Source organism: Gigantopelta aegis, chromosome 4 (assembly GCF_016097555.1).
Source record: "Gigantopelta aegis isolate Gae_Host chromosome 4, Gae_host_genome, whole genome shotgun sequence".
NCBI classification, from domain to species: Eukaryota; Metazoa; Mollusca; class Gastropoda; order Neomphalida; family Peltospiridae; genus Gigantopelta; species Gigantopelta aegis.
In genome coordinates this window covers 4,006,882-4,033,487 of record NC_054702.1, presented here as the reverse complement: position 1 = coordinate 4,033,487, position 26,606 = coordinate 4,006,882, and the positions used below count along the sequence as shown (strand labels likewise).

At 35.1% G+C, this 26,606-nt stretch overlaps 1 protein-coding gene across 6 annotated transcripts in view; it reads left to right on the top strand.

Moving 5' to 3' along the window:
- The window catches only part of LOC121372504 (palmitoyltransferase ZDHHC14-like), a 72,503-nt gene that overhangs the window by 17,679 nt on the left and 28,218 nt on the right, over positions 1 to 26,606 (top strand). For all 6 annotated transcript variants that reach the window (XM_041498854.1, XM_041498853.1, XM_041498852.1 and 3 more), the window contains exons 5-7: positions 18,755 to 18,803; positions 23,013 to 23,115; positions 26,244 to 26,353. In XM_041498854.1, the coding sequence (XP_041354788.1) occupies positions 18,755 to 18,803; positions 23,013 to 23,115; positions 26,244 to 26,353 (262 nt within the window). The remainder of the gene's footprint in view (positions 1 to 18,754; positions 18,804 to 23,012; positions 23,116 to 26,243; positions 26,354 to 26,606) is intronic.

The window sequence follows — 26,606 nt, the reverse complement described above, 5'->3', positions numbered from 1 at the left end:
CTCTCTCTTGTAATGCCACACATTTACAGAGCATTCTTAGGCCTGTAGGAACGATATTTGAAGTTGGTGGTTACAACCTCTAGTGTGGGTGGGGGTGGGGGTGGGGGGGGGGGTAACTTGCCATATTTTAATTTTGTTTATGTAGAATAGGACAAAAAACCTAAATGTTTTGTCCTATAGGCCTGCATTGTTGTGAAAAATAGTAACATAATTATGCATGACCAGTTGTGTGTGTGATTTTCTTTTAGTTTTTATTAATAAAATAAATCAATTTGCCAGTCTTTTAAAACTTTCCAAGTGCATGTGAAAGGGAGTGTGAGTTAGTCCCCGTGGATTGATGTGAGCAAATTACTTCCACTCAAGAGTTCTCACATATAACAATTTCTAAGTGGGAAACTAAAAGCTATCCTCATCACAATGATATCACTCATTTATTTTACTTAAAATTACTGTGAATTTGACACTGAGAGCAATTACTGACCGACATAATTTGAGGAGAGCAGTTTATTGCTTAAAGGAAACATGACACGAGACCATATTATAGCTCATTTTAAAAGCAAAATGATATAAAAATAATATACAAATAACTTTATAACAATAAAATACGTGTAGTTAACTTACAATGAAGAAATTATGCTAATCAGTATCAAAGTACAATTTATGCATATTTATTCGTGAGCGTTCGAAAAAAAAGGGAAGTGACGTCAAAACCGCTGTACTCTTCCATTGTTGTTAACTCTTTATATATGGAGTCAGGGGCTTACGATCTTTTCAGTCCAACAGTGCCGTACTGCGCGGCCTTTGTGTGTAAAAATAAACAGTTTAAACGATCGGTATTGTCTTTTTATGGTTTTCCAAAGGATTGTATCCGAAGAAAGACGCATGTATTTTATCGCAAAAGAAAATATTGGACACCAACACCGCATAGTACTTTGGTGTAAGCCTGTTTACAGCCCGAAGCCCGAACGTTACCCGGAGACAAAAACAGTACTCGGTTGCGAATGCGGAGGTGTACATTGTACATATTTGGCACAAAGATACACCTCAGCATGATGTATTTATATATGTTAAAACAAAAATGTAGACATTTTTATTTATTTATTTTTTTTGAAAAAAAAAAAAAATTCATGTTAGGGCTGTAGGCCTACATGTATAACAAAATCTGTATTCACCGTCCGAAGAAGGAAACGTCAATAAGTAATTAAATATGGCATATACAAACATGGGATTTGGCATGAGGATACATCTCAGTACGATGTATTTAAATATGTTTTTTAAAAAACGTGGAGAAAACAATAATAATTTTAAATAATGTTTTTAATCTTTGGGCGGAATACGTCACAAAAACGTTCCTCATCGCCCGAAGCCCCAAAGCAACAGGAAGTTCAATACAAAATAAACCACTACTGTCGGTGTCGAAATAACTATTATGTTTCATCCACGGGCTGACTTGAGAATCGGAGTGTTGTTTTAGTTAATTGGTCCTTTCTTTCCGTGGCCCGCACATGTGATTCCTGATTGGCAGGTGTATATTGCAGGGTATCGACCAGGTAAGTGATTACCACGGTCTAGACATACGTACAAAATACGTGCCAGTTTTTTTAAGATCACAGGGTATTGTGGCGTAACCTGTCGCGACTATAGTACAATGTTAATGGACATTATCAGCCGCCCTGCTTCATTACTGTAAATAATGCTGTAAAACCCTTGATTAAGTAGACTTTCCCATCTAAAATTACAAAACTGACCAATTACGTAGTACCAAAGAAAAGAAAATTATCACTTCGGTATCGTGAGTGGTCGTTTTTACTCTAACACACCCTACCAATAGGCCTAATAATATGCTACTTTTTTTATGAGAGAAAAATACTATAACCCCATTTTGTTCTATTGATGCAAATAGAAATATATTTAGTTTAAAAGTTGATTATACTCTCAAGTCATTTATGTTGTTTTACAAGTCAGGTTAATGAAAGTGAAGCGCCTTGTCGTAAATTAGAGCGTTTGTTTACACTGTGCATACAGATTTCATTATGTACAGCCCGAACATAAAAAATGCGATATTTTCAACAACAAAAAAATATGAACAGTATACATCTCGGCATTAGCATCCGAGTTTTGGTTTTGTCTCCGGGTTACTTTCAGGCTCCGGGCTGTAAATTGGTCGACCTGTCTGGTCTGGCACCATCGGTTTCTCCACCCTCCGACTCGCTATCCGTTTTTTCTTCAGTATCACTGTTGTAAGTAAATGTGTGTCTTTCTTCATTTACTAACAGCTCATATTGATACGGCAAAACGTTTTGCTAACGAACACTCATTGTTTTGGTAAACTGTGCAAGTCTTAGATTCTTTATGAGTGGTACGGACTAATGCTTTTAAGTGTAAGGCTTCAGATCAAGCGACGCGTCTCTGACGTCACGGACCTCGTGATTGCCCTGCTCATTAAAGATCGGCAATTTCCGCTAAGAGCTCGTATCTGGGTTTTTTTTTAATGGAGATATTTTAAGTAATTATTATTTTTTTTTTTTTTTTTTTAGGTGATTCAATTTATAATTAATTGTACATGGTTGGTGCCAAATATGGGTTACGTGACATGTTTCCTTTAACATCAGTTTCCAAACTGTTATCCATTTCTTTGTCATTAATAAGTGAATGCCATCATAGATTTTGTCAAAATATCCTTTGGACTGTGACATGAGCTTGGTAATGCTAATATTTTTGTTGCCGAGGCTTGAATTTTGTCCATGTAGTTGTGGGAATAAAATATTGTGTATTATGGTAAACATGGACTGTAGTAATGGTGTGGGACTCTGTAGTGACGGTGTGGGTGCACATGTATGTTTTCTCTGTGCAGTGATGTGTCATTCTAAACCACAACATAATCAATATCGCAGCATTGAGTGATTAATCTACTAGCTACGTGACATTGTATCTATATATGTATAGGCATGTATTTTATTACAAATTGTTTTGCCTGAAAGCTACTTTTTAACAACCATGCAGCCACTTTTCCAAGGTCAGGCTTTTGCCTATTGGCCAATCTTGATAAAAATTAGCTGTATCAAATATTAAGTAAACTGATGCACTGTTAACTCTTCTGTTCAGACAAAATATATGTAAGCTCAGTGCTTTGGTTTAAACAATTTTATTCTGTGATTAAATACAGTGGTTTGGGATAGGCTAACATGCTAATGACAATATTAAAGGCATATTGTCACAGACCACTGACCTATTAAATGGCCTAACAAAGTATTACCTAAAAATATATAAATGTGATTTGTCCCTAAATGTACACTTATTAATGATATTTCATAATTGAATTATGGCAATGGTCTATAATTAGAAAACTAATATTGTCAACAGGTTGACATGGATATCACTCCATCGTGGTTCAGTTTAGGTGATGTGATAGCCAGATTTGGTTTGCAAATAATTAATGTACTGTAAATCATGTAATTAATACGTCATGATATTATTGCATCCGTACATGAGTGAACAAAAATGCGTATTTTTATTAATGCGTCGGGCAAAAGTCCACATCACATAAAAACCACAGTTGTGTTGTTATTATATTGTTTGGGCTTCATCTTTCATGTTAAAAGAAGTCAGTAGTTGATTTCACAGCTACTACATAACCTGACCAGGAAGCCCTAATTACTTAAAGTAGTGTAATTAGAATAACTACACCTTATTGTTAAGGGTATGCCTTGCACTTTGTGTGGTGATTGCTTCTGATTAATCCACCAGTAGGAATAAAAGGTAAACAGGTCGCTTATTACAGGGCACAATATTTCACGCGAATGCAAAATGAGCTTTTTAAAAACAAAACATTTGGAACATCACTGTATTATATAACCGATATGATATTCCAGGAAAGTGAAAATAGAATGGCAACATCAAGAAAGATTCTTGAAGTATTCACAAAAAGACATTTAACAAAAATTGTTTTTGTATTTTGTTTCATCTTTATATTATAAAAGTTTTATAGTAAAATCCTGCACATTTTTTGTATTGGGAATGAGACTAAACAAAATGCGTCAAGTTATTATTGCATCGATGTGTTTGCCGCATTTTTCGCATTAATTACTTGCTCGCATTAATTTCATGATTTACAGTAATTTATTTATTATCCATTTTTAGAGAAATAAGGTTCTTAAATCTGTGACAGTATGCCTTTAAGTATTTTCTGGGGTGGGATGTAATCCAGTGGTAAAGCACTCGCTTGATGTGCGGTCAGTTTGGGATCGATCCACCTCGGCACTCCAAACCCTGAGTGAGTGCTCCCCAAGGCTCAATGGGTAGGTGCAAACCACTTGCACCAACCAGTGATCCATAACTGGTTCAACAAAGGCCATGGTTTGTGCTATCCTGCCTGTGGGAAGCGCAAATAAAAGATCCCTTGCTGCTAATCGGAAGAGTAGCCCATGTAGTGGCGACAGCGGGTTTCCTCTCAAAATCTGTATGGTTCTTAACCATATGTCTGACGCCATATAACCGTAAATAAAATGTGTTGAGTGCGTCATTAAATAGAACATTTGTTTTTTCTTTTTCCAATAGCCGATGATTAATTAATCAATGTGCTCCAGTGGCATCGTTAAACAAAACAAACTTAAGAACTTTCCTTACCTTTAACATATATTCATATTTAGTAAGTCAAGCTGATGGAAATGAAAGAATAATTTTTGGGCTGAGTATAGTTATTATTCATCTGTAGTACTGCTACAGTACAAAGACATCCACCAGTTGTTTTTATCATGGTAATTGTTTTCTACCTATGTACACAAACTTCATATTTAATAACGTTCAGGTCAAATGTGTTTTGTTTAATGACACCATTATAGCACATTGATTTATTAATCATCGACTATTGGATGTCAAACATATGGTCATTGTGACACGGTCATAGAGAAGAAACCCGCTACATTTTTTCCATTAGTAGTAAGGGATCTTTTATATGCACCATCCCACAGACAGGATAGCACATTCAATGGCCTATGATATACCAGTTGTGGTGCACTGGTTGAACGAGCAATAGTCCAATGGGCCCACCGACCGGGATCGATCCCAAACTGACTGTGCATCAAGCGAACGCTTTATCACTGGGCTACGTTCCGCCCCCATAAATGAAATAATCCATTGATAATTATGGGTGTGATTGTGGAATTGCTAAAACTGAGTCAGTAATGGTGGATTACTTTGAGTGGCAGTACAGAGAACCACAGTAGACTACTGACATCGTCACATGGTATATTCAAAGAAGGCTTGCCATAGCCAAGAATGGCCCTTACACCAAGACTACATACATGTTTTTGTTTGTTTTCTTCATAATTTTTTTTTTTTCTGTTTATATATTTTTTTCAACAAGTAATACCCTGTGATGTTAAATGATGTTTGATATTTAAGAATATTCAGATCTGGAAACATTTTCATGACAATAACAACATCAGGAAATGTCATTATAAATGATGTTTCGGATCATGTCAAGTACATGTATCTGAATATTAGTGTGATTCTGTGAACCTGTAGTTTGATTCTGATTTGTTTGAAGATTGGTTACCACTAACGTGCAGTTTGCTCGCACACTGAACACGGTATACAGTCAGTTCAGCTTGCTGTTGGTTTGTATTGATTATGTATTTAAACATTCATTCATTCATTCATTATGTATTTATATTTTGTGTACCTCTGTTTTGAGGATGTTTTAAATATGTTAAGTATACTGTATTGTTAAAACAGTTTGGCTAATCACCTGATAAGAATTCAAGTGAAATTTGACATGTCACATGTATATTTCATACTAATTTACTAAATTAACTAAAAAGCTAAGTAAAGATGATTATCTTGTTATAACAAGTTTTTATTTCATTAAGATTTGTGTGGTTGAAACACACAATACTTTGCTAAATACCCCCACTCCCAATTGTTAAATGGCTAAAGCAATTTGACAATAGGTGTGAGGTGGGGGTATGTAGCTAGTGTGCATTTGTTTCAGCTAAATACATCTTACTTAGCCCAGTGACATTGGAAACCATAATATAATTATACTTGTAGATAAGTCATTGTTCATGAAAGACGTTCTGTATATATGGTATAAGACTACTAAGAGTTAAGCATCCTGTTCATGAAACAATTCTGTGTGCCAGCTCCATGCAGGGTCACTGTTTCAGGGTTGAAAATTAACATGAAAACCATGGTCGCCAGCAGGGCGAGTTGAAGACAAATCTTACTGGCCCTTCTCAAATCCAACTAGCCCTCCAATTATCACATTGTAATTTAAAATGCACAGCCAAAATCAAAACTACAATATTCTTTGTTGAATAATAATCATGTGCTCACCATATATAGTCTGTTTCCTTCAAAAGGAAACTGATGAATTGGCATGTAACTTCATAATGAATACAGTTAAAATTCATATAAAAGCATGTTATTAAGTTTTAAACCCATACCAACTCAAAAAAGCATTTTTTTTAAAAGAACAAGAAAGAAATCCAGTATAAATAAAAAGAATTCTTTACAAATTACCATTAAATTATGATGATTAAATCTCAATTTTAATACATGGGTGAAAACAAAATGCTAGAAAAGCTGAGGTATACAACTTGACTTAATTGTCTCTGAAGTAAAAAATAAATAATGTATTTAGTATGCTTTCCGTTCTATAAGCCTAGTCTAGGGGTGGCAGTCCTCTTTGTGGCGATGCAAGAAGGGGTACAATCTCCAGTATCGGATTTCCTTGGAAATGGACGAAGCACGCACATGTGTGCGTTTAATTCGGATATTGTAAATGCTTCCAGTAGTAGGCTACTAATAAAATAAATAAATATAAGAAAAATAAATATGTAAAAAACCTAAAAACATTTTACCAAAATATACGATGTACTTAGTTATTATGGTGTACTTATTGTTTATTACAATAATATTTGGACAGTTATGTCATTATGTAAGTCTTGGTGTCAAGACTTTACATCTGATATGTTCTTATTTAATGCAAATCGCTTAAATCTAAAACAATATCGACAATGACAATCAGTTAACTCACCTTTGGAATAAGCCCTGGGCTGTAGTAATGGAAAAGGTCATTGTCATTTGTATATATGCACATGTGCTCTCGTTAGTGTGAGCTAAAACTACAAGATAGATTTTGATTTTGTCCCAGAATAATGTAAGCTAATTAAATATGATTCCTTTTTACCATAATATTGAATAACAATGGTCAAATAGTAGCTCTACTAGATAATTATGGCGTATCCAGTCCATTCTAATAAGCTGATGACTTCTAGATTTAAAAAAATACATGCAATGTCTTCAATACATTTTGAGCTCTATATTTAGACAGACCTGGCCCAAAGCCACAGAAGCTGAATCTGGCGCTGTTAAAACATAGAGCATGTTCTATGTCTTCTGTTGCTGTAGTTCGCGCCAACACAGACGCGATGTGTTTTGTCACATTCAATTCAGTTTCAGTGTCTTTGTTTTTTAACTGGTACCATACTCGCCAGACCTTAATATCGATGGTCACCTAATGGACTACCTTTGTAAAATTCTTAGTCGCCCATAGCCAATAAAGGTCACCATGGGCAACCGGGCAACTGCTAATTTTCAACCTGCTGTTTGTGAAACAGTTCTGTATACAATAGCCCAAGGTTACTGTTTGTGAAACAGTTCTGTATATACAAGAGCCCATATGGTCACCGTTTGTGAAACAAGTTCCACATACAAAAGGCCAAAGTCACTGTTTGTGAACCAAGTTCCATATACAAGAGCCCATATGCAGAGTTCGACAAATATGCTAGCCCGACGCCTGTGGCTAGTGGTTTTTAAGTTCGGGCTAGTGAGAAACGCAAAACCACTAGCCCTGCGGGCTAGTGGTTTCCCACCCCCTCTCCTTATCGCTCGATCGTGTTTTTTTTTTTTTTCTTTTTCTCTCGGCTGAAATTTCGTTTAATAAATTTGATTGTGACGTTTGTCATAGAATAATATCAACAACATCATCAGTACATGGGCGGATCCAAGGGTGGGGACCAGGGGGACGCGTCCCCCCCCAAAATTGTTCAAGTGCCCTCAAAATGTCCAAGTGCCCTTTTTGTTTGTAGAATTTTTTTTTTTTTAAGTAAACAATAATTATATTGTAGATAAATGAAATCAAGATTTTCGTGTACATGCGCAAGCTTGCAGATATGTGTCTGTGTTATTGAGTCTCAATGGGGCCCCATTGAGGTTCTAACGCGAGTGACGCCAATTTACTTCATTATTGCTAGTATATTATGACGTAGAACTGTAGGAATTCATATTAATTGTAAATATCAAAACTTGTAGTAAGGTGCCCTTTTGACGAGTCAATGTGCCCTTCTTTTTTGGTCCCCCCCTAAAAATATTTCCTGGATCCGCCCATGCAGTATATAATAATAATCCACTTGAACTAGGTCTGCAAACTGCAGTAACATGCTATCTCTACATCGTTATGGTTACAGCATGCATTGTTTACTTTTCCCTTTCAAGTTTCTGGCACAGGAAATCAAGTCTAATGACATGCGTGTTTTGATTGGTTGGACACGTCACGTGGTAGTTAATCTCGCACATAATTATGTTTTAGGCTAACTTGGAAATCACCAATCGCGACGACAGGTTAATCTCAGTCAAGTAAACCCCAGTCATGCTTTGAATTTCAGTTTTTGTTTTATTTACCTATTGTTTTCTAATTTAACACTTCGCTTACATATGGTTATCGGCAACCAGGAAAACAATTTACTTTAATGGTAACCACACATGCAATGACTCGGCTTGGGCTATTACGTTTGGATAATGTCTCACAGCTGCCAATACAAGATAATACCTTTTTTGTTCAGCAATTAACAACGGATTAGATGTCGCCGTTCTATTCTTTTGATATCGGTCTGACATGGGATAATGCCCTGTATTTGAGCAATTGGCAGTACCGTTCCTGGCGACATGAATAGTAGGCCCTAAAAGCATAACCCACTACCAAATACACTCAACCATCTATTACCGTGTGTCGCACTGTCGTACCCTCATTTAAATTTAATTATTTTGATAGTGGTTTTAGATACCAACCATTAGTTTAATCAATTATTTTTCCCCGGGAGTGGGCAAAAGCGAAAACGGGACAATAACGATGGATCACACTGGACAAAAGACCAAACGTACAACACGACAAAACTGAAAGTTATAACATAATTTAAGTGTTTGTTTCATTTTAGTGTTATACTCGTAAATGTGTAATCTTACAAAAAGTAGATAAAAATCCAGTTATAATTGATCAAGAATTTGGGTTAGTGCTTTATCTTGGTGGGCTAGTGGTTTTCACAAACCCACTAGCCCTGTGGCTAGTGACTTTTCAAAATATTTGTCATACTCTGCCATATGGTCACTGTTTGTGAAACAAGTTCCACATACAAAAGGCCAAAGTCACTGTTTGTGAAACAAGTTCCATATACAAGAGGCCAAAGTCACTGTTTGTGAAACAAGTTCCATATACAAGAGGCCAAAGTCACTGTTTGTGAAACAAGTTCCATATATAAGAGGCCAAAGTCACTGTTTGTGAACCAAGTTCCATATACAAGAGCCCAAAGTCACTGTTTGTGAAATAAGTTCTGTATACAAGAGCCCACGGTCACCGTTTGTGATACAGTTCAATATACAAGAGCTCAAGGTCACTGTTTGTGAAACAGTTCTGTATACAATAACCCAGGGTCACTGTGAAACAGTTCTGTATACAAGAGTCAAAGGCAATTTTTGTGAAACAGTTCTGTGTCTAGTGATGAAAGTATACAGGTTGTAGGATTGTTCAGATGCATGCCCTTATTGGCTGCACTGGGAGTGGTAAGGTTGTGGTAGTCATGGTAACTGCTCAGTCTGTTATTAGACAAAAGGAGAGCTCCATGTAGACGTTGAATCTAAGATTCTTTGCAGTGGGTCTGAATAAAAGAATTAATTAGTTGATTGAATTCTAGCTTGTCAGCACCAAATGTCAATATATAAATATCATTTTATAGATTTTGGGGTTGGGTTTTTTTTGGGTTTTTTTTTTCACATACATGTACCTCTCCAGGTGTGACATGTATGGTTTTAAAAGATAATAGTTTGTTTTCTTCAGCTTTATAATATAAATATACATATAATTAATATAATATTGATTTTTGGGGGGAGGTGGTTGGAGTAGAGTTTTTTAAATGTTATTTTAAAATTAATTATGAGACACTAGTCTGCCATGACTAATATAAATGATGGTTGTGGTGTGTGCTGTCCTGTTTGTGGGAAAGTGCATTTATGTGAAAATTTCTTGCTGCTATTTGATAGGAGTATCATGTATAATATAACATCAGCAGATTTGCCCTCACTCTTTGCACTAAATGATTAGTAAATGTAAGTCAAATGTTAGACATCAAACAGCTGTATATCTACACAACCCATGTACATGTTAGACATCAAACAGCTGTATATCTACACAACCCATGTACATGTTAGACATCAAACAGCTGTATATCTACACAACCCATGTACATGTTAGACATCAAACAGCTGTATATCTACACAACCCATGTACATGTTAGACATCAAACAGCTGTATATCTACACAACCCATGTACATGTTAGACATCAAACAGCTGTATATCTACACAACCCATGTACATGTTAGACATCAAACAGCTGTATATCTACACAACCCATGTACATGTTACCACAACAATTGCTGATAGATTTTATTATTAAACACACAAACACATACAGTTTGTAAATAATGTTATCCATTCATATCACTATTTTAGTTTTGTTTATAATTGTTTGTTAAATACATGTACTGGATATATATATATATACACATATATGCAGCACATCAAATAGAGGTTACCTTTTTTTTTTAAATATATGGTTGGTTTGTAATTTTAAAATATCTACTTGATTACAAAGTCTCAGTTCTGTAGAATGATAACAACCTTTATTTTGATGTTCCGAAAAGCACAGGTTAAAGAGATATTCATATTCTAACTCATAAGTAAGACAATGTATGTAATTTTAATGATTTGTGAAATGTTCAGTGTGGTTACATAAAAGGGTTTAATGTATTCCTGCTGCTGAAGCAGTTATTTGTCAAATATACTAATACAGTGGTGACAAGACATACATGTAGGTGCATTAGATCATGGTGTTCATTGATCGTGAACAGTGACACTTGATTTAATTAAAGCTGTGGCTATATTTGTATTTGTGTGAATAAAAAATGTAAACAACTTTTAGGATATGAAAACTACAGTGCAGATTGCAGCTTTAAAAACTTTCTTACTATTAACATAAAAAAAGATAATAAAAACTTTTGTTTTTGATTTTAATGTATGTCACCGTTCAGACCATTGATCCATGACTGACCTGCCTCGGTGGTGTCGTGGTTAGGCCATCGGTCTACAGGCTGGTAGGTACTGGGTTCGGATCTCAGTCGAGGCATGGGATTTTTAATCCAGATACTGACTCCAAACCCTGAGTGAGTGCTCCGCAAGGCTCAGTGGGTAGGTGTAAACCATTTGCACCGACCAGTGATCCATAACTGGTTCAACAAAGGCCATGGTTTGTGCTATCCTGCCTGTGGGAAGCGCAAATAAAAGATCCCTTGCTGCCTGTCATAAAAGAGTAGCCTATGTGGCGACAGCGGGTTTCCTCTAAAAAACAGTGTCAGAATGACCATATGTTTGACGTCCAATAGCCGATGATAAGATAAAAAATAAATGTGCTCTAGTGGCATCGTTAAATAAAACAAACTTTACTTTTTGATCCATGACTGGTCTATCAAGCTGCATCATTTGTCCATGACTGGTCTATCAAGAGCTGTTACTACTCTAACTCCTGGTCCATGACTGGGTACCTGACCATAGAGTGCATTCTATGGTTCTTGTTCCAAGTCGGGCCCTTGATCTTATCAGAGGCTGGACTCTGGATGGACATGTTCGAAACCCTAGTGGTATATGAGCACATTGAACCAGTTACCTACCTACCATATATCTATGGTTCTTTATGAGAGTTTATTTCACAGTTCTTGTTTTTCCTGATTTAATGACAAATACTGCTTTCTTTCAGTAAGGTATTTTCCCAATTCTGCAAGTAGCTACTTATTGTTCATAATGTTTAATGTCTACTCCACCAGTAGTACTTTCATCACAAGTTTAATAGACCTTTAAAAACAGGAAGCTTGTAAACAAAAGTGAAAACTGAACAGTAAACATGCAGTTAAAAACAGACATTTAATCAAACATGTCTATTTGTACATGAGCGTATGGTCAGATTTATAAAACCTGTTACGTCTGACGTGTGTGTAAGTACACGCATTTACAATGCTTGAACACCCGTGTTTAAAACAAAAACAAAAACAGGCATCATAAATCCATGTAATGTTTTGTTTTTTGTTTTTTGTTTTAAAGTTTATACAACGCTGGCAGTAATTTATTATACATTTTGTTGTAATCTTTACTGGCATGTTGACACACTGTTTAAAATGTCTGACACAATGGATTGAGCTGTATTTCCTATTGTTTTTGTACATTTACATGTGTATATATACAGCCATATTGAAGGAATGAGCACCAAGGATTGTGTACCGCAGTGTTCTCTGTGCCTGGTCATGATATAATGCCAAAAATAGCTAGCTGTTAGCAGGAGATTCTGACCGGAATTGCGGGAATCGGAATCCTTACATGGAAGTATTGATCCGTCTGTGTACCAGTTCTTGCTGTAGGCAGGTCTTCTGACCTTAATAGGAAACAAAATATCTCAGCAAAAACACTCCTCTTCTTGGAGGTGTCAGTAACATTAGGGATGTCATTAAAATGTCTTTAGATACATGAGTATTCATACTAGCTCGTGAGCAGCTTAAGTTATGATAGTCAGTAAATGTAGGTTATATGTATATGTTTTTGTAGACATTCCCTTGCCCTCGTTTCCTTTCCCTCTCCCTCTTTCACATTCGCATTCCCTTTTCTCTAGTCTTCCTTTTTCTTTCTCTCTCTATTTCCTCCCTCTCTAGGTATGTGTCTCTCCAGGTGGTACTAAGTTACTAAATAATGTAAGGCTATGATCTTGACCTCATCGGTGTATCATTTTATTTGATGCAACATCAAATGATTGTGCACTTGATGATCCGGCATGTGTTTAATAATACACCAGAAAATCCTGTGCTCTCCAGTGGGAAGGTTTTGAGATTGAATGGAATGTCAATTTGTTGAGTCATCGTGTGATCTTCATTCACGTTCCATGGATACCAGTATAAATCATTTCCTTATTGTTATTTTTTTAAAATATGAAATGGTATGAAGTTATAGTGTTACTCTAATAAAACTGGGCTCCATTCCTACGAAGCAATCTTAACCCTAAGATCATCATTTTTGCGTTAAGTAGTCTCTAATCTTAGCATCAGTATCATCAGCAAACCAAGTCATTGTATACACTATCATTGGTAAAGCCATCATATACATTTCATCTACTTTGCATACATGAATATTGTCAACAGACAAGTTTTTACACACAGTTCATCCATTTTTAATATACTATCAATAACCGAGTCGTTGTTCGTTTCATTCATTGTTAGGTATACTCTCATCAATAATTCAAACTTGTGTCTCCACAACAAACACTTCCTTCAACTGACACAACAATCTGTTGTAAAAAACTGTCAATTACTCTCAATGACGTAACACGTACGGACCAACAGTGCCCAAGGTTCAGGATGGCAATGCACAATGTCCCCTCTAAACGGTGATGCAAGATTGATTTTATAACAACAGTTTTATAATGATCACGGATTTACTTCACCATTATTCATACTAAGCTGCCATTGCAAGACTATCCCATTTTCAATGGTTTCAGTCATAAACTGTCAATTACAGAACTGACATACCATGTCAAATCAGCTGGAAGCTACCAGGGCCCCATTCCATGAAGCAAACTTAATTTAGCTCTAAGATCATTTTAAGTCAGGGCGTAAGTCAAGAAAGACAGTCTATCTAGGAAAAGGAAAACTCCAAACTCCAAAACAACACTGTGCTTCCCGGGTAGGATCTTGATCCAGGAACTAAGGTTGAGGTAACCCCTACAGAAAACCTAAAGTTCTGAAGACAGACATACTAGGCCACCGGTGCTCTTCAAAAAACCATGGTATAATGCAAAGAACCCACAAAATGGCTACACCAACAGACAGATGTAATAGAAATGATGCTCGCCCATTGAGGTCCCCCTGGGCCCAGGATAATTAGCTGGTGAAATAAAAAATAAAAAATGATGATCTTAGGGTTAAGATTGCTTCGTAGGAATGGAGCCCAGTTTTATTAGAGTAACACTATAACTTCATACCATTTCATATTTTTAAAAAATAACAATAAGGAAATGATTTATACTGGTATCCATGGAACGTGAATGAAGATCACACGGTGACTCAACAAATTGACATTCCATTCAATCTCAAAACCTTCTCACTGGAGAGCACAGGATTTTCTGAATTGTCTAGGTATGGATCATATATCGACTGGAATGAATATTACTCTGAGGAGTTAAATTCAGTTTCTGGTTGAATCCATACAGGAATCTCTTCTATCTTGTAACTGTCTTCAAGTGTTACATGGATATTGATTGGTTTATATAGTTACCACCAATACTAATCAAATTTGTAACCGTCTTCAAGTGTTACATGGATATTAATTGGTTTATAGTTACCACCAGTACTAGTCAAATTTGTAACTGTCTTCAAGTGTTACATGGATATTGATTGGTTTATAGTTACCACCAATACTAGTCAAATTTGTAACTGTCTACAAGTGTTACATGGATATTGATTAGTTTATAGTTACTATCAATACTAGTCAAATTTGTAACTTGTCTTCAAGTGTTACATGGATATTAATTGGTTTATAGTTACTACCATTACTAGTCAAATTTGTAACTTGTCTTCAAGTGTTACATGGATATTAATTGGTTTATAGTTACTACCAATACTAGTCAAATTTGTAACTGTCTTCAAGTGTTACATGGATATTAATTGGTTTATAGTTACTACCAATACTAGTCAAATTTGTAACTGTCTTCAAGTGTTACATGGATATTAATTGGTTTATAGTTACTACCAATACTAGTCATTTTGTAACTTGTCTTCAAGTGTTACATGGATATTAATTGGTTTATAGTTACTACCAATACTAGTCAAATTTGTAACTGTCTTCAAGTGTTACATGGATATTAATTGGTTTATAGTTACTACAAATACTAGTCAAATTTGTAACTCTCTTCAAGTGTTACATGGATATTAATTGGTTTATAGTTACTACCAATACTAGTCAAATTTGTAACTTGTCTTCAAGTGTTACATGGATATTGATTGGTTTATAGTTACTACCAATACTAGTCAAATTTGTAACTTGTCTTCAAGTGTTAAATGTATATTAATTGGTTTATAGTTACTACCAATACTAGTCAAATTTGTAACTGTCTACAAGTGTTACATGGATATTGATTGGTTTATAGATACTACCTATACTAGTTAAATTTGTAAGTGTCTTCAAGTGTTAAATGGATATTAATTGGTTTATAGTTACTACCAATACTAGTCAAATTTGTAACTTGTCTTCGTGTTACATGGATATTAATTGGTTTATAGTTACTACCAATACTAGTCAAATTTGTAACTGTCTTCAAGTGTTAAATGGATATTCATTGGTTTATAGTTGCTACCAATACTAGTTAAATTTGTAACTGTCTTCAAGTGTTACATGGATATTGATTGGTTTATAGTTACTACCTATACTAGTTAAATTTGTAACCATGTTCAAGTGTTACATGGATATTGATTCGTTTATAGTTACTACCAATACTAGTCAAATTTGTAACTGTCTACAAGTGTTACATGGATATTGATTGGTTTAAGTTTGCTACCAGTATTAGTTAAATTTGTAACTGTCTACAAATGTTACATGGATATTGATTGGTTTTAATTTACTAGTATGTGTACATATACAATGTATGTAGTTCCTGTAAAGACGTGTTAAAACATGCAGAACGTTATTGATTGGTGTAAATAGAATAAAACTTTTATAAGGGCAGTAAAGTAGAAATTATGTTGAGCCTTGTGCCTAGTGTTTTGATTGGAATTGATTTTGTGTTATATGTGGGATATTAACGGACCACTTGATAACACTGAGCTTTAGACAGTGGTCTGCACAGCAGTTGGATTGTGGGAAGTAAATGAAAACAAATTTATTATGGATATTGGATGTTTTTCCTAGCTTTATGAACCAGTCTAAGACCTGTGGCGGCATGTGGCTCGGTGATAGAGTGCTTGCCTGAGCTACACTGAATCATATTATCAGTCGCTCTCAACAGGCTAGAGTTTTGTCCCGTTCTAACCTTACAACTGGTATGTGATTAAAGAGTCATGATAGACTACCCTGGCTATGGGACAGTATATATAAAATATTTTTTGTTACTATTTAGTCCCCTACTGATCCTACCCGAAGGGCTATAGGTTTCATCTCAGTCTTTCTGTCTACAGGTCTGTCCATCTGTCCCACATATAGTTTTTTCAACCATGCCTCAAAATATTTATCTGAAAATTTGTGTATAGCTTTATCAAGTAGTTACAGATCAAGTTTAACTTTCATAATGATGTACCCATTTTTGGCAGAGTTATTGCTCTTGAACATGTGAGATATGAAATTGGTTTGTGCCTGTTAGGGGACGTGTATTGCTTTAGCAGTACTCTTAGAATGCTTCTTTGTTTTGTTAGTGGAAGTTTCTCTAACACTTGAAACTTCGGTATTGATACAATACCTATACTGATACCGATATTGAGTGGTATTTTCGGTATACTCGGCTTTAAATGCATGCCCGAATTAAGTCTCATCAGCTAATTTCATCTAAATAAAATTAAATTCCATACACAAGGCCCTCATCTCTCTCTCGTCTTTTCAGCTATTTTGTGTTCATCAGATATATTATTATTGCTTTAATAAATGGTGGTTAACATTTTTCAATACCGAAATTTTAGTATTTTCAAATTTGCTCGATACGATAAATTAGTATTGACACGATACTGATACTGAATGGTATATACGTATACTGCCCAACTCTAAACCTGTTCGTAGACACCAACAGGGGTAATTTAAAATGTGCTGAGATTTTGTTAAGAAAACAAAACAACATTGTTTTTATTTCCAATTTAAGACCAATCATTCTGTAGTTGACAATGTTTTCTATAGTCCTCAGAAATGAATGTAGTTTTCTATTAAATTTTTGTTTTTTTCTGAACTGATTATTATTTTTCAAATAGCACACAAAAATAAGTGTGGGTTGGGTTTATTAGTTATTTCCAAAACACTATTGCTTTTCTTTTTAATTCAAATCAAACTGAAATTATTTGCAAATTTACAAGTGTTGATGGATCTGTGAAGGACTAGAGTTTTATTAACAACACTTTCAGATGTATTTCATTCTGGTGTATCCAGATCTAGTTTTATAAAACCCATTTCAGATGGGGGGGGGGGGGGGGGTAATTTTGTCTCATGTATCAGTACTATTTTTCAGTTTCAAGTGTTTTAAGTCATAATGGTACATGTATACCCTTAATCTGACACTGGGTGTTTATAAAAAAAATTTTTTTTTAAACCAGGCAAATGTGTTTGATGGTGCAGGGTATGATGAATTCTGGTGTAAGAATGTGTTGCGACTGTGATGAGTGTTTCGCCTTTCTGCTTTTGGCTTTAATAGTTGTTTTTATTACCCATCTGGTTAAAAATATCTTGCTACACTAGAAAGTGAAGTGAGATGTAACACCTCGACGTCATACGACTGGCACACTACAACCTTACCGGAACATTAATCAAATGATTTTAGTGATATAAATTGAAATCGATTAATGGGTAATAAATAGGATATTAAATTCGCTAACATTTTTTATCATGTTTATGTTCCGGATGAAATAATTTTCATTATCACTATATAAAGCTCGTGACAGTTAAACAATATTTCACTTCGACATAACATGATATGAAACATGGTATGAAATGGAAGCTCGTTTAATATCCTATATCCTGGCTAGGTCAAAGGTTGAGGTGTATCTTGAAACGTGTGAGGTCCTGCTAAAAATAGCATCACAATTTTGAGGCGGAACTAGAAAAGTCTTGAGCCGCATTCACACTAGCATTTTTAGTCCAGACTAAATTAGTCCAGACCTGGTAAGAGCTAAATCTAGTCTGGACTAAATCGGATTGGCACGTTCACACACATTTTTACATTAGCATACCAAAACATGTGACCGCAAACAAAACGTATAAGTCGCTCGACTGCATTTTCTGTTTACTTTCGACTTAATTTTGTTTAAAATGTATTTATTCTATCATGACCGTGATTACTAGTATTATCTTGGTGCTTACTTCCATGTTTGTTTGTAATGACATAACTGGAAAATATGGGATTGGATTTGGTGGTATATACCCAACAATACAAATTTAAAGAAATCAAAATCTATATTGTGGAAGTGCTCTCCTTATTTGGAACTTGCCTGGAACTATTATCAGGAGAGCAGTAGATTGTTCTCATACTTCCTATATATGAGTGTTGAAATAGATATGGGTTTTTTCATTGTATGACAATCATCTTGAACTGAGGTGACAGATGTGTGTGATAAATATTTGTTAAATGTTTTGCCTTAGAGCTCTAGATGTTCTCCTGTTAACTGATTGCTGATGTTATTGCTTGTGTGTTTCAGGTGCCCAGCAAGACAACTTCCTAAATGCTATGAAGGACTCGCCTGCCAGATATCCTTTACGATAATAGTTTTTAGTACTGATTTTAAAATTGTTATTGTTTATGTAGTAAATCTCTTTAAATGGTAGTTTCCTCTACAGATATTTTATGATAATTATTGAATGTTTGGTAAATCTGTTTTTATGATGGTTTCCAGTACTTATATTTTAAAATAATTATTAAGTCTGGTATGTTGGTTTATTACTGTAATTTTTACCCTACCTTAGCCTACATTGTATATAGTTGCAGAGTGTTGATAATCAATACGTTTATTATCAGTTTGCTTATAGTTTATAGTTACTTATAGAAAAACTTGTATTCACTAAACGTAAAACAGTTGTTCTTGTTAGGTGAGCGATATGAAAGAAAAAAACGAGAGATAATCACAATCCCATTATCTTAAATATAACAACTTTTTTGATGCCCAATACCAGACCTCCCCATTTAAGGGGAGCTACCAGTCTGGCTCCCTATCATTCCCCTGAGACTAGTTCAAGGAGAGTGATGTGTAGCTACCCAAAGGATTTAACCAAAAAATGTACTACAAACTGGTGCACATGGTCTTCAAAAGTGATTGAAAATTGAAGGTGTGATACTGGGGTCCTGGAAAGTCTTGAAAAATGACACAAATATGGCTTTGAAAAGTGCTTGAGTTTCATACATATACCTAGAAGTTACTTTTACATACAACTCAATACTTGTGTTTATTAAAATGCATTAAATCGTAACTGAAATGAATTTTAGGAGAAATTCCAGATTGAAAAAAATTAATACGGATCAAACATTTTGTCACTCTCCATGAAATAAGAATTTATCTGTTTATTTCAGTACATATCTTTCCATGTTTACTTGATATGCGTTTGTGAATAAAAGATGCCCAGTAGCAGCCATGGGCACACACATTTTGACAATGTTCACGGATGTGAGAGCTACGCAAAAAACCCCAAAATGATGTGAAAAAAAACAAACAAAAGTAGTATCGCGCGATCGCAAGTAGTATTCACACATAGTACATTCCTTTTGCTGGATTTTGTCAGCTTCGCTGTGATTGGCTAATTTTGTCATATTTGGGAAGAAAGAAGGTGAGCAGTAAGCTTTTTAGTTCCAGCCCGTCTCACATCCCTGAATGTTACCATTGTGTGAAACAGGTCCAGCATTGATACAGAATTAGTTCACAATCACAGACACAGGTCATTACCAAATAAGCCAGTTAACAAATTTATATTTTAAAGACAGTGGGTTCGAGAAGTGACCCATGATGGTCATTCCTTTTCCCACCGAAGACTAAAAATGTGCTACCAATTGTACCCTAAAAATTACAGACTGCGTAACACAAAAAATAACTACTAAAAGCAGAACCCCCCTGGGTTTTACAAATGATTCAAACTGAGCTCTTACTGCTCAAGTAAGATTGTATCGTAGAGTTTCACAGAGATGTTTCCAGATAATAAAATAGCTCAAGGATTTTTTTGTGGTGTAAAAAAAAAAAAAAGGCATTCTTATGTGTGATTGGTTTCACTGATTATGTGCAGTCAGTGTTAAAATAACAGTGAGATGAACTGGAGGAGAAAATAAGAAAAAACCTGAAACAGGCACAGACAGACCAAGATTTACTAGAGAAAAGTGCTCGGGAGTTGGCCGCTGGGCAGACTTTAGGCATTCTAATACCTTGCGAAAAACAGCACCAAAAAAAAGAGGACTTGGCAAAGAAAATGAATGAAATGATCATAGCTAAAGTAAAGCCCTTTAAAACTGGTAGTTATCAGTTATAAAAGCAGTCATGGTACAGCATTCAAAAGTTGTTCTTTCTGAGTACGAAAGGTAAAATTGCATATCCTACAATCTTGAAATTTTAATGTATACATTTTTATAATTGTTAGAAAAGATTATACTAACAGAAGTGCTGTTTAAATTTGTCAAAGTAGATGAAATGGCTGTCATAAATATTTCCCCCTTAATCTAAGTTACGGGAGCAGTGAATCAATCCCTTCAAGTTTAAAAAAAAAAAAATATTTTAATTTTTCATATTAAGGTCTGATTAACTGATGTTTTTATCATGCTGGGGTTTTGTTAAATATTAATTCACTTCTCTTCTCTTCACTACTGGCATAGTGCTTACAAAACTTTTAGAGTCTAGACTCGCGACTCTAATGGAGTCTGAAACACTAATGTCTTGACAACGCCATACAAATTGTATGCATGTGACGTCATTAGAGATTGAGTGTGAACTCTAAAAGTTTGATAAGAACGGGCCCTGTTGTTGTTAGAAATGATGAAAGGTTTTGTTAGTGATCTGTTTTGTGTGTAGACATTCCTTAACACGCTCACCATTGTTGAGACAATAATTTGTTTCTTCTCGGTGTGGTCGATTATTGGCCTCGCCGGCTTCCACACGTACCTAGCCACGTCCGAGCAGACCACTAACGAAGACGTAAGTGAGCTGCTCACCGCTGTCACGTCAGTCGTGTAGTCTGTCTGTCCGTCTGTCCACATAGCCAGCCACATACTTTCATTGCTTGGTTTTATTTCTAATCTATAATCGATTTTCCAGGGCTCACACTGGAACACATTTTGGTTTAGCCAATTTTCATAAATGTAGAGTATTTCTTGAAAATCATTAAAATGTGGTTAATTTAAGGAATATATTATTAGCCAAAGTCAAATTAAAATGTGGTTAATTTAAGGAATATATTATTAGCCAAAGTCAATTTTTTTAAAGCCAATTTGTGTAAAAATGGTCAATTGGCTACTGTGGCAATGTACAGGGTGAGCCCTGTTTTCATTAATTTGCATGACCTGTGTTTGTTATTATGTGAAGCTGTTTTTTGTTCTTCTTTGGCTGTGGTATGTGCTGTTTGTGATGGCCGGAGAATAATGTAGGCAATTTATGATTTTAGTTTTAATGGTGTGACTTTGTGTAATCGGGTTAAATGTTTCTAGCCTCATGTCTTGTACATAAATGGCTGGGGTATATGCTGTCTCATTTATGGTGTTATTGGTAGAATAGTGTATGGTGGTCATGCATGTTATATCAAACTCTACATTGTGCCGAAATAAACCATGTTGGATTCCAAATTCCATTATTTAAAACCTACCGTACTTTGGTGCCATACGTTTCTGAAGCAATATACCCCTAGCTAATCCTAACTACAACAAAATATGTGCATTCTTTTTATTTTCCACATGTCAGTGAAATAAAAGCAACCAAATGTGTATTAGCTATTTATAATCCTGTAACTATTTTTCCGGATATTGTTTGGCCTTGTTATTGGCATACAGTGTCATGGTACAGGAGACATGTGTCCACAGCAACCAACCTGATTACAGTTACTGTAGCAACAGAATTTATGACACAATTAGCAGATGCAGTTTGGTAAACATCCAGTGTGGACAAGGGTTTTATTGTTATTTATGCCTTTGTGTGGGTGTCGTACAGGTACATGCATCATTACATGCATGGAGTAGTAACCAGGCTTTATGAAGTTGTCCCCAGGGAAACATGTCGCTAGTCTGGCAGGATAGCTTCAGAAAACACACTTTGTTATTCAAATTGTTCGTTAATAATAATAATGCCGGATGGCGATATTCAGTGGTTACGGTACTGCTGGTGCTACGACCACCATCACCGAATTACACTCGCATTTCAAGACATGACTGCACTCAGTAGATAGAACCACCTACGTTTGTTAAACTGTCTCCGACTTTCAAAGATAATGAGCACCTTTTGTTATTAACTTATCTTGTTAGAATGTCTGCATGTTATGTTAGCATTGTTTGTCAAAGTGTACTATTACATTTTACAGTGTGTCACATACATGCGGTTGGTTGTTGTATAGTGTTGCACACTTTTTCTGTTTGCCATGTTTAGCCATTTACATTGTTACATTATTTTTCAGTTTGCTATGTATTGCAATGTACATTGTGTTGTATTATTTTTCAGTTTGCCATGTTCAGAAATGTGTATTGTGCTTTAATATTTCTTAGTTTGTCATGTTTAGAAATGTTCATTGTAAAGCAGTATGTTTTCAGTTTGCTGTTTTTTGAAATGTATACAGTGCTATAATATTTTTCAGTTTGCCATTTTTAGAAATGTTCATTGTGTTATAATATTTTTCAGTTTGCAATTTTTAGAATTGTTTACATTGTGTTGTTTAGAAATGCTGAACATTATGATGTTGCTATGTGCAACATCTGAGATTGGTTTCCTTAACGTGTGTCACTGTTTTAGAACTAGTTATATGCTTCTTTTCCGTGTGGTCGCTAATCGGTCTTGCTGGCTTCCATTCCTATCTGGTCTCATCTGAACAAACAACCAATGAAGATGTAAGTTCACGTGTCTCTTAATTAGGCCAGCTTCACTTCCTGCAGAATTTGTCATCTAGCTGCGGTTCTTGAAGCTGTAAGCTTTAATTATCGTAGCTCATGGCTGTAAACTGCAGTTTTCATGGCTCTAAGCCGCAATTATCATAGCTTTAAGATACAGTACTGCAATCAGCAGATGCAATAATCTTATCATCATCACATACATAGAGAATAATACATGAGTTGTCTGTTAAATATCATTTATTTTACAAGTTGTTTTGAAATGTATCTTAATGAGTGAAAGCAAGTTTGATTCATTTTTAAACAACGAGTTGTAAGATAAATGGTATCTAATGGACACGAATGTATTATTCTATTTCATACATATCCTCAAAAAACAGGTTTAAAGCAAATTTTAACATCTTTTTCGACTAAAAGTTATTTACAGCTCTTGAACTTGTAGCCAACTTACGCAACACAGACAACTGATTGTCAGGTTAACTATACATCACAGTGTAATCTATTTTGATCATGCTGTTTTTTCATTGGATGTATGGCATTGGTGACCTGGTCATCACCTAGGAGCTGCCAGCCGTATGTCTTGAAATTGTTACCACACGTATATATGTAAACAAGTAGGTGTTGTCAAAAATAATGAATGATGATCTCACCAATGGGTGTGTAAGAAATGTAATTATGTGAGGCTATTAACATGTGCAATCATGTTAAAGGATAATGTGCAGTTTACTGTTACAGCATCCAAAGTGATACTTCACATTGATATGAAAGTACTTACATTATCATATGCCTGGGCTGTTAACTTCATATTTCATACTTCATATTGATATACAAGTAGTCACATTATCATATGCATGGACTATTGTTAACTCCTTACTTCACATTGATATGAAAGTAGTCACATTATCATATGCCTGGACTATTAACTCCTTACTTCACATTGATATGAAAGTAGTCACATTATCATATGCCTGGACTATTAACTCCATACTTCACATTGATATGAAAGTAGTCACATTATCATATGCGTGGACTATTGTTAACTCCATACTTCACATTAATATGAAAGTAGTCACATTATCATATGCCTGGACTATTAACTCCATACTTCACATTGATATGAAAGTAGTCACATTATCATATGCCTGGACTATTGTTAACTCCATACTTCACATTGATATGAAAGTAGTCACATTACCATATGCCTGGACTATTAACTCCTTACTTCACATTGATATGAAAGTAGTCACATTATCATATGCCTGGACTATTGTTAACTCCATACTTCACATTGATATGAAAGTAGTCACATTATCATATGCCTGGACTATTAACTCCATACTTCACATTGATATGAAAGTAGTCACATTATCATATGCCTGGACTATTAACTCCATACTTCACATTGATATGAAAGTAGTCACATTATCATATGCCTGGACTGTAACTCCTTACTTCACATTGATATGAAAGTAGTCCATTATCATATGCCTGGACTATTAACTCCATACTTCACATTGATATGAAAGTAGTCACATTATCATATGCGTGGACTGTTATTAACTCCATACTTCACATTGATATGAAAGTAGTCACATTATCATATGCCTGGACTATTAACTCCATACTTCACATTGATATGAAAGTAATGACATTATCATATGCCTGGACTGTTAACTCCTTACTTAGATTGATATGGAAGTAGTCACATTATCATATGCCTGGACTGTTGTTAACTCCATACTTCACATTGATATGAAAGTAGTGACATTATCATATGCCTGGACTGTTGTTAACTCAATACTTCACATTGATATGAAAGTAGTCACATTATTATATGCCTGGACTGCAGTGTTCTCGCTGCTCCATTTAAGTGGGGCAGCCCGCCCCGCTATTGCATTTAGCTGCCCTCCTTTCACGTTCTCGGCCCTCCTTTATTTTTCTTTGCCCCTCTTTATTTTCCAGCACCTATCTCCTCCATTTCTAAATGCACACTTTTTTCCACACATAAAAAACCACAACGATCAGTCTGCACACTGGACATCAAAAGAAACAAGCCGCTTTGTGTACGTAAAAGCAATTGACAAAACATTTACGATAGTTACCGTAACATAATTTAACAGTATTTTTAACAGCCTCTATTGTATCCCATACCTGTATCCATTTGTATGTTTAATACACACAATAAAAGTTATACTTTATTTGAGCAATGAAAACATTTTTATTTTTTAAGGATTCGGCAATCTCCGATTGAAAACACCCCACTTATTTGGCGCCAAATTTGTCACGTGATCAGAACGGTCATTCTCTTTTGTTTCCACTAACTAGTGTGATATTTTGTCCTTAATTGCAGATACAATTGGTTGTAACTGATGATTTTTACTTTCTGTCATTTCTGTCATGTTTATTCAGCAGTTCTTTATAAAATATTGTAAACTTTTCATTTTGGGGGGATATCACCGCTTATAAAAACAAGGAAGTGGTATTGTTTATCATTAAAATCATTTATCTTGGGTGCCAAGTAATATATACACCACCTTGCAAAAACGAAACTACTTTTTATCAGCTGGCGATATTTTATCACAGTGATCGATTCATTCAATGAAGATGGAAAAAACTAAAAAATTATCCGACATTAGGGGATCACTTTACATACATCTTTATTGTTTTTCGTATATCTTGAAATCTTTATTAAAATAATAATATTGAAACTTAGATCGGATCAGCAAAACTGGAACTGCATGTGAATTGTCAGACCGATATAAACCTTTTTGCACTTTTTTGTAGGCAGAGTCTACCAACACACAACAATATGGTAACAAAGCAACCCCCCCCCCCCCCCCCCCCCCCTTTTTTTTTTTTTGCTTTTCGGGTGGGTTTTTTTGCTTTTTTTTTTTTTTTTTTTTTGAAGAGTGTAGTGCTGCATGGCCGCCCTCCTTTAAATTTCACCCAGCGAGAACACTGGGGCTATTAACTCCTTACTTCACATTGATATGAAAGTAGTCACATTATCATATACTGGTAATTCCTGCAGTAATGTTTATGTATTTCAGATCATAATAAAATGTAATATAAATTATATAACAATTGTTTGATATAACATCAGCCGGTTGTGTTCTGTCATGTTTCAGATAAAAGGATCTTTTACATCAAAACGGGGCCAAGAGAGTTTTAACCCGTACAGTCGAGGCTCTATTTTCAAGAACTGCATGACTGTGCTTTGTGGACCTACGCCACCCAGGTAACAAGTGAAACCTTCCTTAAACAGACTGTCCTGAGTGTGGTCCCATTTTTAACATGTTCCTGATATTTTCATGTTTACTGTATGTCTGTATCTTCAGTGTGTTTTTGGTTGTTATAATGTGTTTTAGAGCTCAAATTATAAAATTATTTCTTTTTGTATTTTTTGGTACAAACAAAATGTTTGAGATATAAAATGCAAATTAAGTTGAAAATAGAGAGTATATTTCATTTGTGAAATGATTAGTAAAAAC